Source organism: Callithrix jacchus, chromosome 4 (genome assembly GCF_049354715.1).
Source record: "Callithrix jacchus isolate 240 chromosome 4, calJac240_pri, whole genome shotgun sequence".
NCBI classification, from domain to species: Eukaryota; Metazoa; Chordata; class Mammalia; order Primates; family Cebidae; genus Callithrix; species Callithrix jacchus.
In genome coordinates this window covers 54,688,548-54,705,601 of record NC_133505.1, presented here as the reverse complement: position 1 = coordinate 54,705,601, position 17,054 = coordinate 54,688,548, and the positions used below count along the sequence as shown (strand labels likewise).

General features: G+C 38.8%; 1 protein-coding gene across 5 annotated transcripts in view; it reads left to right on the top strand.

Moving 5' to 3' along the window:
- Nucleotides 1–17,054, top strand: part of RCAN2 (regulator of calcineurin 2) — a 284,182-nt gene that overhangs the window by 254,197 nt on the left and 12,931 nt on the right. For all 5 annotated transcript variants that reach the window (XM_008994529.5, XM_035295832.3, XM_035295831.3 and 2 more), the window contains 2 exons: nt 3,101–3,274; nt 5,035–5,206. In XM_008994529.5, the coding sequence (XP_008992777.1) occupies nt 3,101–3,274; nt 5,035–5,206 (346 nt within the window). The remainder of the gene's footprint in view (nt 1–3,100; nt 3,275–5,034; nt 5,207–17,054) is intronic.

Sequence of the window (17,054 nt, the reverse complement as noted above, 5' to 3'; positions counted from 1 at the left end):
AATGGCCAACTCTAACTCAGTGGGAGTTGTTGCCTGGAGCCCTCTATTGAGGATCAGTGGGAACAAGATGTTCTTGAAGTCTGCCAAGGCCTCACAAAATAAATTTCTTTATTAAGAACACACTAGCACATTGTCACCAACCCCTAAGCCTAAAACCTGGACTTTTTGATTTGTTGCTCCTAATGCAGGCACTTGAGGCCAAACAGCTCTGATAAGATGAGATGTGAAGCATAAAAAAGAAATATGAAATGAAAAAAAAGGAATTAGACTCAAAGGAAAAAGCACTTCACTTTCAATGGCTGGCCTTAACCGCCCATGCTTAGTGTTGAAGAGACGATGAGAAGGTGGAACTCCCAACCTGGAAATGGAAAAACATACCGGCCACAAATAAGACCCAAGGATTCTGTCCTTAAAAAATATGATACTCTACATAGAAACAAGAGTTTTTAATCTCTTAATTCCTTCTATTCCTGAAAACTTCCCAAACTAATCAAACTACCAGCTGTAATTTGACCAGTTCAGAGTACTCTCATTATGAGGAAACAGAATGCATTTTAGTCACCAGGATTTCTAATCAGGAAAACACAGTATTGTTGGGACAGAATTCCATCACGAGCCTCCTTGGAGTGGTAGCTGAAGCCCCGAGTCCGGGAGTTGGCTGATCCCAAGGCTTGAGAGATGAGGGGAGAAAAAAAACCTGCTCTGCATAAGACAAGGAAAAATTCCAGTTTTTTTCATCATGGGAATAGGAGAATAAGAAAAAAACCTGAAAATGACAGAGCCCTTCAAATCTTCACAAATTTCATTTAAAAAGCAAAAGCTTTGACTGTATTATTTGTGGTCCTTGGACTGGTATAAAAGAGAATAGTGTGGGCAGACACAGGAATCAAAGATGGGAGGGACAAGGGGTAAGCTGCAGCCTGGGGATTCTCAGAAATGGGCATCAGGGTATGGAAGCATCACCAACATGGACTTGAGGGTCTGAGACAAGTTCATCTGGATGCTCAAGAGGCAGGAAGACCTTCCCTGACATTTGAGTTATTCTTCCTGTACAGCCTCAGAAGTCAGTGGTTTTATAACCCCACCTCACTGTCAACGTGATTCTCTTAGATGTGGTCACCCTTTAGACTTGGGTCAGTGTATCGCTATCCATCTCTTGCTCTTATAGAGTTGACAGGGTCACAAGGACTTTGGCCTGGTCATGGCTCTGCCACTGACTCTCCATGTGCCCATGGGTAGGTCCTTATCTTTTCAGATCTCAGGGTTCTGATTCGTAAAATGATGGAGGTGAGAAGTAAAAGGCTGAGTTCATCATCTCTTAAGTCCATTCCTAGTTATAATTCTATGATTCTTGCAGTATTAATATTACATGAGTCTCCATTCTTACTTGTACTCACTATTATGAGAAATTACCTTTTACTGTTGATCAGGTTGCTTATATATAATTTCCTTATGGCAATTTATTAAGAACAAACTAGGTTACAACATATACTAGTTTTCTTAAAATAAGGATATTTTTTGGATAAGAGGAACCAGACATTAGACAGATGGCATTAGCATATATATAAATATTATGCCTTTCCCCAGTGTTCTAACACCCAGAACACTAGGGAAAAGTATAACAGGAAAACTAGAGAATTAAAAATATACATATATATATATATATATATATATACACACACACACACATATATTTTTAAGGTATACATATATACACACATGTATATGTACATATACACATATGAGAATTAAAAATATATAAATAGATACATATGTATATATATATGTATATATTTTAATTCTCTAGTTTTCCTGCTTGCCTTCCCCAGTGTTCTGGGTGTCCTCTTACTTGTGTATATCTGCTTCACATGTTAAATGGTTGAGGGTCAGAACAATGCGGAACTCATCTCTGTATCCTCTTAAAGCCTAGGGAGGGACCATGCCTCATACAAAGTGAGCATTTAATAGACACTTATTCAGTTGAATTGAAATTGTGCGTGGAGTCTAAAATTTTAAATTATTGCTTTGTATTGTGATAGGTTTGGTTATGCTGTAGAAATAAAATAATTTTCAAATCTCAGTGATTTAATGCAACAGAATTTTTTTTTTCCTAAGGCAAATTGGCTATAGAATGGGGTCGAAGTAGGGAGAAAACTATTTCTGCTTCATACAGCCACTCAGGGACCCAGAGTGGAGAGAATCCTGTTTCTGACAGCTGTACCATTTGAAACACATGGCCTCTTCAGAGAAAGAGACTGAAAAATTACTTGAGAGCTTTCTTCTGCTCCCTGCAGAAAGTCTCTTTCATTGACCAGGACTAATCAGATGGTACTGCCTGACTAGGAAGTTGGGTGATGTGGATCTCATATTTTTAGGCAAGAAATGTGCCCACCCTTCTTGGTCTGGCACATTCCTATAATCCAAGTACTTTGGGAGGTCGAATCAGGTGGATCACTTGAGGTCCAAAGTTTGAGACCAGTCTGGCCAATATGATGAAACTCCATCTTTCCTAAAAAATACAAAAATTAGCTGGGTGTGGTGGTGCATGCCTGTAATCCCAGCTACTTGGGAGGCTGAGGCAGGAGAATCACTTGAATTCTGGAGGCGGAGGTTGCAGTGAGCCAAGATCACACCACTGCACTCCATCATGGGCAACAGAGCGAGACTCTGTCTCAAAAGAAAAAATAGAAGTATGCCCAAGACTGGTAAACACTAATGTTTACCATGTGCTTTATTCGGTAGCTCTAGTACCTTGGAGATAATGAACTTCTTTGAGAATCTGATGATCATTACAATCCCTCTCCTCTATAGAAATCCTCAACACTTTGCATAATTTCAAAAGGTTTCATATGCTTTGAACCCTATTCACTGATCCTCTAGAGGACCGTAGACCAAGATTATAAGTCCTTCAGCTAAACCCACAGGCATGTTTTACAGCTGGCAGCAGATCTACAGATGAAAAAAAAAACACACATTACTAGTGTTCTATTTAAACTGTATATTAAAAACAGCCTATTTTTTTTAGTTGTTTGTTTTTATCAGACATGCATCATACCAGACATATGACCAATGGATTTTCCTCTGTGTTTGTTTTTATCAGGAAAAATTTGAGGGCCTCTTCCGGACTTACGATGACTGTGTGACGTTCCAGCTATTTAAGAGTTTCAGACGTGTCCGCATAAACTTCAGCAATCCTAAATCTGCAGCCCGAGCTAGGATAGAGCTTCATGAAACCCAATTCAGAGGGAAAAAATTAAAACTCTACTTTGCACAGGTAAAGTAATTGTTTATCAATGTTATTCTTTTTTGTCCTACATTAATATTTACCATTTAAAATTGTAAATTGAAGTCCTTTCTACTTTCAGATTGGTTGGTAGTCTATAAATTAATTCACTGAAAGATAGATCCACGTCATGATTCCCAGACAGGGTCAGCTTAGTGGCTTAGAAAACAGGCTCTGAGAGCTGGCAACCAGAGCAAGTTACATAACCTCACTGGGGCTCCATTTTCTCTTCTGTAAAGTGGCGATGATGAAGATCTATTCCTCATACTGTAGTTATGAGGAGTGCATGAATTATTGTGTGTTTAAATGCCTAGCATTTGGTAAATGCACAATAAATGCCAGCTAGTAGTTATAATAAGAATGATCTAATCACAGCTACTCCTAACCTTCCTATCAGGGTTATAATTAAAACTTAAATTATATGACAGCTTTAGTGGAATGCATAACTTTTCAATGATTCATATTTATGAGAAAGGGTTACAAATATATGGAAATTAATTTGTTTCATCCAAAAATCAATTCTGGCTGTTCCAAAATGAAATGGGTAATTCTTGGCAATGCTTATGAAGTTCACAGCAATAGAAATCAATACCCATCATGTTCCATTAGTGCCCTCACCTCATCACTAGATACCTTGATCCATTTTTTAAGTGATCTGTAAGTATGCTTTCCACCTTTAAACTCTACAGAGATGGCACAGTGCAAAGAACATAAACGTTGGCCCTGCATCCATGTTCAAATTCTATCACTGCTATTCTAACGTGTGTGATGTGGACAAACCTCAGTTTCCTCATCTTTAAAACCTCACTCAATTCCTTAAAAAGTTAAGCATCAAATTACCATCTGACCCAGCAATTCCACTCCTAGGTATTTAAAACAGGTACTCAAACAAACACATGTACACACACATTCACAACAGCACTATTCACAATAGACAAAAGGTGGTAACCACACAAATGTCCAGCAGTGGATGAATGGATGAGCAAGTTATAGTATATCAATATGATGGAATACTATTCATCCATAAAAAGGACTAAAATTCTCATGTATACTACAATGTGGATGAACCTTGAAAACATACTAAGGGAAGGAAGCCAGACACAAAAGGTCACATATTCTGTGATTCAACTTATAAGACATACCGAGAACAGGTAAGATCTGTAGAGAAAGAAAGCACCATGGTGGTTGCCAGAGACCAGTGGGAGACAGGAATGGTAGTAACTGGTAATGGTAGTACTGGTAGTAATAGGTGCAGGATTTCCTTTAAGGTGATGAAAAGAGGTTGGATCTGGATACAGGCGGTTGTTGCACATTGGGAATGTACTAAATTGTTCACTTTCAAGTGGTTAATTTTATGTTACGTGAATTTCACCAAGGAAGGAAGGAGGAAAATAGAGAAGGAGAGAAGGAAGCATTTGGCAGGTGTATAGTGAGGCAGTGGACTGGCAGCTGAATCAGCATTGCCTGGGCCCCATCTCAGGCCTCCTGAATCAGAAATGTGGGGGTTGGGGGCTCAGTAATCTGTGTTTTAGTAAGGACTGCAGGTGATTCTGATGTACAGTAAAGGTTGAAATCCACTGTTTTCAGGATTAAATAAGGCAATTGAGCACATGGTATGTGGTAAGTGGTAATTATTATTACAGTCTGGTTCATTTGTCACAGGCTGAAACCAAACCCACATTTTAATGTGCCAAAATGACACATCTGAAGCTATGATGAATAAGTGTCTTCATCTCTACTCTATTTGAAAGGTTCAGACTCCAGAGACAGATGGAGACAAACTGCACTTGGCTCCACCCCAGCCTGCCAAACAATTTCTCATATCGCCCCCTTCCTCCCCACCTGTCGGCTGGCAGCCCATCAATGATGCCACTCCGGTCCTCAACTACGACCTCCTCTATGCTGTGGCCAAACTAGGACCAGGTAAGCTTTGTGGCCCATTTTAAAATAAACATTTGTCAGCAACCTAGAAAAGCCAAATGGGATTAACAGCCTTGAAATCCTGGGTTCACAGTAACATCTGCATTTCTAATGGATTTATTGCTCTCTGTGGACAATGAAAGGGAATGATGGATGAGGATGCAGCATCAGAATTTGCACCTGTTCAGAAGCAACTTGGGAACCTATACTAAAATGATGTCAAGTCCGTGCAGCTTCTGGATTGCAATGCAAATATTTTAAGATCCAGCAGCACTACTTAATTCTTGTGGGATTTATCTCTATACCAGGAGGAAATTGTTTCCTCAGAATAGACAAAATGAGCACTACTAGCTGGAAGGAGGCATCTATCCTATGCAACCCAGTTTTACTGCTGTTACAGTGTTAGTGCACACTCAGGAACCTCCTGTTACAAGAAAACCTGCCTGCCAAAGTGAAACCTTACCTAAGAAGTCAGTCACGGCAGCCTCTAACTTAAAGTAAATCTTATGGTCACTTTGTTCTGACGTTGGTATATGGAGCTATGATTCACCATTCTCACTGCAGTGTAGTATTCCAAAATATGAATCTACCACCACTCTCTACTTAGCCACTTTCCTGTTGATGGACATTTAGATTATTTCCAGGTTTTGGCTATAACAATCAAAGTAACAGTTAACTTTCTTGTACATCTTTATGCACTTTTCCAAAAGTTTCTTTAGGCTTTTTACCTAGAATTAATATTTCCTGCCCTCAGTTTCAGCAGATGATGCCACCTTGCACCCCAAAGTGTTTTTTCCTGTATTGTATTAGGAGAGGAAATAATAGAAATTGAAGGGGCTGAAGTCAGGTGGCAGCTGAGATTTTTAGCACTGTGAATTGAGTGGTAACCATTGTGTCTTCTCTATCTATTGCTGGTTATCTTGGGATAAGAAGGAGCTTTAAAAATAGAATCTGAATGCCTGACCCTACTCCAAGAGATTCTAATTTGATGTGGGTAAAATCCAGGTATCGGTATGTTTTAAAGGCTACCCAGCTGATTCTAATATGAAGATGAGTTTAAGAATCACTGGTAGCTAAATGCTAAGTACCAAGAATAGTAAACATAAGTTCTTACCAGCATTTCTTAATGTGACAAGAGAACATTTGGCCCAGAATTGCCCATCCCAGAAATCTGCAGTTTTAATAATCACATGTGTTGATTCTTATATAGGCCAAAATCTGAGAACCCTAGGAATTGTGGCGACCAACTGTCCTGGTTTCTCCAGGATTAAGGAGTCCCTTGGCTACAGGACCTTCCCTGCTAAAATCATAAAATTCCCAGGCAAACCAAGAAAAGCTGGTCATCTTACCGGGTACCCAGATTAAGGTGATGCCAATCTGATTCATAAGCACTCTTTGCAAGAAAATTGCCAGCTGTTGTATATGTGGCCTGAAAGTTAAATTATAGAAGTTTCAAGAGCAAGCTCAGTGGAGGTTTCTTTGTAATCACCATCACATCACTCAGCTTCTCAGACCCTTTATAATGGCCATAAGTTTTACCTTCAAAGAAGCAGTAGGTATGTCTTACTAAGATGTGCTGATGAAAGAAGCAATATAATAGTAAGGGAGATGTTAGTGAAATATGATTTCATTGAACATCTAGTTCACATCCAGGATCCTGATTTTAGACACTCCCCCTTCAAAAAGCCACATGTGTGATATTCTTAAAATCACACAGTGTGTAAAGTAAATCGAGTCTACTCACGTGAAGCCTTTTGAAGCTCTTTCTCAGTCATTCAAGACGTTGCAGAAATGAGCACACCCATCCAAATGGACCAATTTCAGCCAAGGTCCTTGGAGCTGCTGGTTTGACTCCTATGCACAGACAAGGACACATCTTAACACTCTGTAGAAGTGTTTTGAATGTCAGCAAACAGAGCTCTTTATAGAATCACTAAGGTCTTGGCTACAGGACCTAGGAGTCTGACCTGCATTTTACAGAACAGGAAACTGAGGCCCAGAACAAAACAGGGAGCTGATTCGCCAATGAAAGAGCCAGAGCCTCCAATGCTGTGCTCCTCCTACTTCACTATTTAGAAAGGGGACTCAAGCTATGTCAGACTTTCTGACCACCACACCCCAGCTGGACTCTACTTCACTCATGTGGAGCTGATCATCCAGTAAAATTCAAATTATTTTTTATCAAGAATGTGAATGAACATTTATTGTTGTCAGCGTTCACAAAGATTGATGCAGAGAAAGCTAGGGGCAAGTTCTAGACACCCGTACTGGCTGACGGAGCTGAGTCCAGGCTCTGGAAGGCACAGACAGAGACAAATGTGACCTGGGACTGATGGAGGCAGAAGGCACAGATGGGATGGGAATTAGGCCCAGAAAGGATGCTCACAGAGCCTGACACAGAAGAGGGAGAAGGAAAGAGGGAGGAAGGAAATGGTCTTAAAGAGACAGAGAAAAAAAAAGCAGGGTGTCGGGGTGGGGGAGGGGTGGTTCCAAGTTGTAAATAACTTAACAATGTTAAAAATGCTGCCTTTTGCCTTAATTGTGCAGCTAATCTGTAGCACTCACATTCTTTTGCCACAGTAAATGTACCGTCTACCATTTTTGAAGGTCCTGCTTTGTGATAAGCACAGAGATAGGACCTATTATTATCCCCATTTTATGGATTAGGAAACTAGGCTATAGAAAGAAGCATGAACTTTCCCAAGGTGACACAGCTGGTTGGTGACATTGTCAAATTTCAAAGCCTGGCTCTCCTGACTCCAGAGGGTAAACTTTACCGCTTTGCCAGGTGGCCTTCTATCAAGGATACTGGTTGGCTTGGCTGACTTCAGGCCTGCTCTGCTCTGACTCTGGCAAACATTTATGCTAGCCCTGAATCAAGAATTGTTTCTAACAAACACCATTCTAAACTTCCAGAAAGCATAACCTAGTGTCTGGTAAATGTGCAAATGGAGACTTGCGCATTGGGTACGAGAGCAAATATTGAGGGTTTCCTGATATTGTGTCCATGGAACAGCTGTAATCTGGATGTATTTTCTAGGATATCTTTCTCTGTTCCTTGCTAGCAATTTGGGGCTGTTTGTCTTTGTTCCCCACCCCCCACTGCCGCTTTCCTATATCCTCGAAGCTTCCTCAGCCACACACATACATGATTTATGTTCAACAGTTGAGAGATTAGAGATTGTTTCAGCTGCAACAATGAGGGAGCAGGGCCAGACCCTGCCTCCTCTCCATGGCATCTTCCTCCCCATCGCGTCTCTGGGTCTCTGCCCCATTCTGAACCAAGTGCCAAGGCAAGAGGTTGCTCCTTCAGTCTCCTCCTGTCACTTTGCACAAATATTCACTTTTCCTTATAAGTTTCTATTGTTCAACTTACTGTCTTCTCTTCTTCTTGAGGGGGGAAAAAAATGCATGTTTCATCCATTTTGGTATTCTCAGCACCTGAAAGTACCTGGCACATAGTAGTTGCTCAATAAATCTTGGAGGAATCAATGCATGCATGAATAAATGAATAGATCAGAGCTATTAGCTTGTCTAGAGATAGTTTCTTTACTGACAAATTGTTGCTTTTTTGTAGCTTTAGCCAGACTCATTCAGGAAGCATTAAATTAATGTTTTCTATAATTAGAGGACTTCTAGCATTTTCATTTAAAAAAGTGATTTACTAAAATTTATTTTTAATCCTTTGGCAGAATCACTCCAGTAACAAATTATAACTAATTTCATGTTAAAGGATGACTACCTCAGTTCCAGAAGTACAGAAACAAATTAGAATGAGAGCAGAGAAAAGCAACTCAGATGATCAAAGCAATGCAGTTTTGCATTAGAGAAATGATTAACAGTGTCTAATTGGTAAAGCAGAGTGATTGAGAAGGTATGCAGATAGACTAACTTTTTTCCCCAGCAGCTTTAGATAAAGAAAGAACATCATGGACCAGGGATCCAGAGTGAGATGGGACTCAGGCTAAGTCAACTGACTGGCTGCTCTCAAAGGCAATGACATAATTTATTAGAACCCTTTCATGGAGAAGAAATGAAACGGTGGGCATCCAGGCCTCATCTCAGACAAGCAAGGGGCAGAAAAGTCTCTAGTTCTTTAAAGAGGAATAGCAGTGACCTTCTTTCAGAGAGGAACAAGTCCTATTCCTGAAAACTTCTAGAGAGGTCCAAGAAACAAAGAAAGAAAACAGTGCAGTTATAATGAAACCATGTTCGGACCCAAACCTGCGGGTGTTATTGAAATACTTCAGAAGATGTTACGACAGGAGACAGGGCCATATTATATTCAAGAAGTGTCTTTCAGTTCTGTTTATTATACCCAGAGGAAGTTTATATTCTGAAAATTATGAGAGGCATAATTCTAAACATCCTCAATCATTGTCCCCATGACCATTCTATCTTTGATCCAGAAAGTAAAATTAATATTATACATTAGAAAATAAATAAAAATAATAACTTAAAATTATGTAGGGATGAAGATAAATTATGTACTATGTGCATAATTAGGCACTGCTCTAAATACCTTACAATATTATTTAATGTTCACAGACAACAACAGGTATCATTATTGTCCTACATTATACAGCTGGGAATGTGAGGCACAGAGTTGTTAAGTAACTTGCCCAAGGCTGCACAGCTACTAAATGAAAACAAAATATATCCTCTGCCACTAGCAAGAGGAGTAAAGGATTTATTGAGCCAGTGCCTTTACCCTGGAAAGTGAAATATTTTTCTCTGGAAGAAATTTAAGATTGCTGTAAAAGAGAAATTTAAGAATACAAAACAACTTATGCCTTTTGCTCCCTCCCATTTTATTTTGCTTTGTTTTGGCACCCACTCAAACACACTACTGCATCAGTTCCTTATGGTACATTCCATGCTTTTTTCTGGTGTCCAGCAGGATGTGCAGATCAAAATTTGCCTTCCTCTGCTCTGTTTAAGGAGCAGTTATTGTCTCTGTAAAACAGAACCCTTGCTTGTTTCTGTTAGTCCCCCAGTGAATGTGTAGAAGCCCATCAGTTTAACAGTGACCTAGACAGAATCAGATGGGCTCTGACCTTGAGGGGAATTATGAGTTGAATATTTATGTTAAAATATCTGTTGTTCCTGGCTCCAGAAACAGTACAGTGCCAGGTTCTTTTCTGATGTAAAACAAAATAGGACAAATAAAAACCCAGCCTAGCAAAATAGCTTATCCCCACCAATCGGCAGAAAATGGTAAAATAGAGATGCATGTGTAGCACTAAATGGATGGTAAATCAGAGGTGGGAAGCAAAATGCCAACCTTTATTCTGCTTTCTCAGATGGCTCTGGAAGGTCATGTTCATTGTCACTGAAAATGCCTGCAGGGAAAGATATGAAAAGTCATTGTCTCTTCTTTTTTCCCTCCTGCTATTTTTAGCTCTTGTTGGGAAGGTCAATTTTAGTTAACTGCAGAGAAGGGTTTTTAAAATGGTGCTTGAGTTTCATGTTGCATATGTCTGCTATATTTAGATTTTTTTTGAAATTCTTCTGTATCAAAATATGACATAGTAAGGTAATTTTGCTGGTGTCACTGCTTGGCATACTGTTTCTCCCAATGGAAAAAGACATTCCATTAACTAATGTAACCTATACTAAAGAAACATTTTCTATTCCAGGGTCTGACTCAGAGATAGAAAAAAATTCAGTTTTTAAAATATAGACGAGCACCTATATTTTTGGTGCATGTGGTATGAATATTATATAAGGCCTCAATCTCATTTAGCAATTGCTATATTCTCTGATCACAGATTCAATAGGGAACCAAAACAGCAAATGTCCAGTGTTCCCGTTAGTATAGTCTCTCTGTGTCGTATCCCACATAAGAGAATCATACTGGGATCCCAGAGCACATGTTCAAATTTTCCCATTTCCTTTGAAAGAATTGTCCCTGGAAAAAAAAGTTGTTTTAAGAGGCTATTCTTTTAAGCATATAGTCCATTAATTTATATCCCATCATTATGGAGTAGCAATATTAAAATACTTCCTTTTCCTTTTTTTATATTTGAGTCTTTTATTCTTTTTATCTTAATTTATTATACTTTAAGTTCTGGGGTACAGGTACAGAATATGCAGGTTTGTTACATAGGTATACATGTGCCATGGCTGCATCCACCACCCTGTCATCTGCATTAGGTATTTCTCCTAATATTAGCCCTCTCCAATCCTCCCACCCCCTGTATTCCTCCCCTCCACCCCCGCGACAGGCCCTGGTGTGTGATGTTCCCTTCCCTGTGTCCATATGTTCTCATTGTTCAACACCTACTCATGAGTGAGAACATGTGGTGTTTGGCCTTTTCTAATTTTATAGGTAAAATGTGGATGTTGTAGAAAAACAGAAAAGACACATTACAAAAAGCTGGGAAAAGGTGAATAATAAATCCTACTGCCCATAAAAAAAGTACTTTAAGAAAGAATCATTGTAGTATTTACCCTTGCATTTTTCTTATGTGTGTGTCCTCACAGTTGTCATGGGGTCTGGGCCCCTAACATGGGGCAAGGGAGAAAAGGACGGTCCAGTCCCAAAGAGGACTCGGCCCACAGAGGAATCTCCCAGGCAGCTCCCCCTTTCTTCATCTCTGCCACTTTCCTCTCACCCGGTGTCGATGAGCCTCTTTTCTCTGGTCTTCCCACCCCTTTCCCCTCCATGTTGCCCTTAGTTTTCCTTGCCCATATTTTCCCTCTGGAGTTCTGCTTCTTTTTCTCAACCATTAATTCAGATCCTCAGTCAATCAGTTGATTTCATGAAGTACTTTGGGTCCTAAATGTCTCAGGAGGGGATGAAGATAAATATCTGCCATCCCCAATCTAGTATTAGAAACCTCCAGAAGATAAGCGAATGTTCTTATATTGAAATATACCCTTATACCAAAACTACTGAGTATGCTCTTTGTCTTCTCTTTCTCTTGCTGTCTCACTCACTCTCATCCTCCCCCTTCCCCATTTTACCAAGGACCCCTTTTTGTTTCCTACTTTGATATAGATCAGAAGTGAGGAGAAGGAAGAAAGAAAGGAGAACTCCAATTATTTTATCAATATTTTCTTAAAGTATACCAATACCAGGCCTACTGAGACAAAATGTCAGTTTGCAGCCTTGATGTCACTTGTAGCATCCGACTACATGCATGCCTAACTAAGGGGTAGTAAGGTATTTATGCTGGACACCCAGTAGACCTGGATTGCAGTTCACCACTTTTCTCTGGGATCCACCAAAATTCAACAGGAGCTCATGAAAACACAAAAGAATCAGAAAGAAAAAAAGTTTACAAAGGACTGAATTTCCTGGAATCTGTCTTTTAATCCTGAACCCTTCTTTCCACTTTCACTTAGAAAATGAGTGCTTTCTCTGCTCCCAGATTGAGCTTGCGAATAGGCAGCAACCAAACAGCTGTGATTTCTAAGTTTCCAATAAGTCTTTCTGCTCCACAGTATCTCCCCTTATTTTACATCTGTAAAGGGATATCCAATCATGAAGAGAGAGATTTTTCTTTTGCATCAGCATGATTATTAAAACACAGGATTTCTTGGAGGCTTTGTTGATGTTTTAATCATCAACAGAACTTCCAATAAATATGGGATTATGTGAAAAGACCAAATCTACATTTGATCGGTACCTGAAAGTGATGGAAAGAATGAAACCAAGTTGGAAAACACTCTTCAGGATATTATCCAGGAGAACTTCCCCAACCTAGCAAGGCAGATCAACATTGAAATTCAGGAAATATAGAGAATACCACAAAGATATTCCCTGAGAAGACCAACCCAAAGATACATAATCATCAGATTCACCAGAGTTGAAATGAAGGATAAAATGCTAATGGCAGCCAGAGAGAAAGGTCAGGTTATCCACAAAGAGAAGCCCATCAGACTCATAGCAGACCTCTTGACAGAAACCCTACAAGCCAGAAGAGAGTGGGGGACAATATTCAACATCCTTAAAGAAAAGAATTTTCAATCCAGAATTTCATATCCAGCCAAACTAAGCTTCATAAGTGAAGAAAAAATAACATTCTTTACAGATAAGCAAATGCTGAGAGAATTCGTCACCACCAGGCCTGCCTTACAAGAGTTCCTGAAGGAAGCACTAAACATGGGAAGAAATAATCAGTACCAGCCACTGCAAAAAATACCAAATTGTAAAGACCATTGACACTATGAAGAAACTGCATCAACTAATGGGCAAAACAACCAGCTAGCATCAAAATGGCAGGATCAAATTCACACATAACAATATTAACCTTAAATGTAAAATGGGCTAAATGCCCAGATTAAAAGACACAGACTGACAAATTGGTTAGAGTCAAGACCCATTAGTGTGATGGGGATACCCATCACATGTGCAAAGACACACATAGGCTCAAGATAAAGGGATGGAAGAAGACTTACCAAACAAATGGAAAGCAAAAAAAAAAAAAAAAAAAGAAGAAGAAGAAGAAAGAAAAGCAGGGGTTGCAATCCTATTCTCTGATAAAACAGATTTTAAACCAACACAGATCAAAAGAGACAAAGAGGGGCATTACATAATGTTGGTAAAGGGATCAATGCAGCAAGAAGAGCTAACGATCCTAAATACATATGTACCCAATACAGGAGCACCCAGATACATAAAGCAAGTTCTTAATGATCTACAAAGGGATTTAGACTCCCACACAATAATAGCAGGGGATCTTAACACCCCACTGTCAATATTAGACAGATCAATAAGACAGAAAATTAAGAACGATATCCAGGACTTGAACTCAGGCTGGATCAAGCAGACCTAATGGCCACAGAACTCGCCACTCCAAATCCACAGAATATACATTCTTCTCAGCACCACATCAAACTTATTCTAAAATTGACCACACAATTGGAAGTAAAACACTCCTCAGCAAATGCAAAAGAATGAAAATTATAACAAATAGTCTCTCTGACCACAGTGCAATCAAATTAATACTCAGGATTAAGAAATTCACTCAAACCACACAACTACATGGAAACTGAACAACCTGCTTCTGAATGACTACTGGATAAATAATGAAATGAAGGCAGAAATAAAGATGTTCTTGGAAACCAGTGAGAATGAAGATACAATGTATCAGAATCTCTGGGACATGTTTAAAGCAATGTCTAGAGGGAAATTTATGGAACTAAATGCCTACAAGAGAAATGAGGAAATATGTAAAATCAGCACCCTAACATTGCAATTAAAAGAACTAGATCAAACAAACTCAAAAGCTAGCAGAACACAAGAAATAACTAAGATCAAAGCAGAACTGAAAGAGATAAACACACACACACACAAAAACCCTTCAAAAATTTCAATGAATCCAGAGCTAATTTTTTGAAAAGATCAACAAAATAGAGCACTAGCCAAACTACTAAAGAAGAAAAGAGAGAAGAATCAAATAGATGCAATAAAAAAAAATGATAAAGGGGATATCACCACCAATCCCACAGAAATACAAACTACTATCAGAGAATACTATAAACTCTTCTATGCAAATAAATCAGTAAATCTAGAAGAAATAGGAAAATTCCTGGACACTTACACCCTCCCAAGACTAAACCAGGATGAAAGTGAATCCCTGAATAGACCAATAACAAAGTGTGAAATTGAGGCAGCAATTAATAGCTTACCAACCAAAGAAAGTCCAGGAGCAGATGGGTTCACAGCTGAATTCTAACAGAGGTACAAATTGGAGCTGGTACCATACCTTCTGAAACTATTCCAAACAACAGAAAAAGAGGGAATCCTCCCTAACTCAATTGATGACACCAACATCATCCTGATACCAAAAACCTGGCAGACACACAACTAAAAAAGAAAATTTTAGGCCAATATCTATGATAAACATTGATGTGAAAATCCTGGCAAACTGAATCAAAATGTTTATCCATCACGGTCAAGTTGCTTTCATCCCTGGGATGCAAGGCTGGCTCAACATACACAAATCTATAAACATAATCCATCACATAAACAGAACCAAAGACAAAAACCACATGATCATCTCAATAGATGCAGAGAAGTCCTACAAAATTCAACAGCACTTTATGCTAAAAACTCTCAGTAAACTAGGTATCGATGGAACGTATCTCAAAATAGTAAGAGCTATTTATAATAAACCCACAGCCAATATCATACACGGGCAAAAACTGGAAGCATTCCCTTTGAAAACTGGCACAAAACAAGGATGCCCTTTCTCACCACTCTTATTCAACATAGTATTAGAAGTTCTGGCTATGGCAATCAGGCAAGAAAAAGAAATAAAGTGTATTCAATTAGGAAAAGAGGAAGCCAAATTGTCTCTATTTGCAGATGACATGATTGTATATTTAGAAGACCCCATTATCTCAGACCAAAATCTTCTTAAGCTGGTAAGCAACTTCAGCAAAGTCTCAGAATACAAAATCAATGTGCAAAAATTACACGCATTCTTATACACCAATAACAGACTAACAGAGAGCCAAATCATGAGTAAACTCCCATTCACAACTGCTACAAAGAGAACATATGGAAATACCTAGGAATACAACTAACAAGGGATGTGAAGGACATCTTCAAAGAGAGCTACAAACCACTGCTCAAGGAAATAAGAGAGGGCACCAACAGATGGAAAAACATTCCATGCTGATGGTTAGGAAGAATCAATGTTGTGAAAATGTCCATACTGCCCAAAGTAATTTATATATTCAATGCTATCCCTATAAAGCTACCATTGACTTTCTTCACAGAATTGGGAAAAAAAATCTTAACTTTTATATGGAACCAAAAAAGAGTCTACATAGCCAAGACAATCCTAAGCAAAAAAAAAAAAAAAAAAAAAAAAAACTTGGAGGCATCATGCTACCTGACTTCAAACTACAAGGCTGTAGTAATCAAAATAGAAATAGCATAGTACTGGTCCCAAAACTGAGATATAGACCAATGGAACCAAACAGAGGCCTAGGAGATAAAGCCACACATCTACAACTATCTGATGTTTGACAAACCTGACAAACACAAGCAATGGATAAAGGATTCCCTGTTTAATAAATGGTATTGGGAGAACTGGCTAGCCATGTGCAGAAAGATAAAACTGGATCCCTTCCTTGCAACTTATACAAAATATTAACTCCAGATGGATTAGAGATTTAAATGTAAGACTTAACACCCTAAAAACCCTAGAATAAAACCTAGGCAATACCATTCAGGACATGGGCATGGGCAAAAACTTCATGACTAAAACACCAAAAGCAATGGCAACAAAAGCTAAAATAGACAAATGGAATCTCATTAAAGAGCTTCTGCACAGCAAAAGAAAATATAATTGGAGTGAACCAGCAACCAACAGAATGTGAAATATTTTTGGTAATCTATACATCTGACAAAGGGCTAATATCCAGAATCTACAAAGAACTTAAACAAATTTACAAGAAAAAACAACCCCATCAAAAAGTCGGTGAACAGACATTTCTCAAAAGAAGACGTTTATGCTGCCAACACATATGAAGAAAAGCTCATCATCACTAGTCATTAGAGAAATGCAAGTCAAAACCACATTGAGACACCATCCCACACCAGGTGGAATGGTGATCATTAAAAAGTCAGGAGACAACAGATGCTAGAGAGGATGTGGAGAAATAGGAATGCTTTTATACTGTTGGTGGGAGTGTAAATTAGTTCAACTGTTGTGGAAGACAGTGTGCGATTTCTCAAGGATCTAGAACTAGAGATACCATTTGACCCAGTAATCCCATTACTGGGTATATACCCAAAGTATTATAAATCATTCTATTATAAAGACACATGCACACATATATTTATTGTAACTCTGTTCACAATAGCAAAGACTTGGAACCAACCCAAATG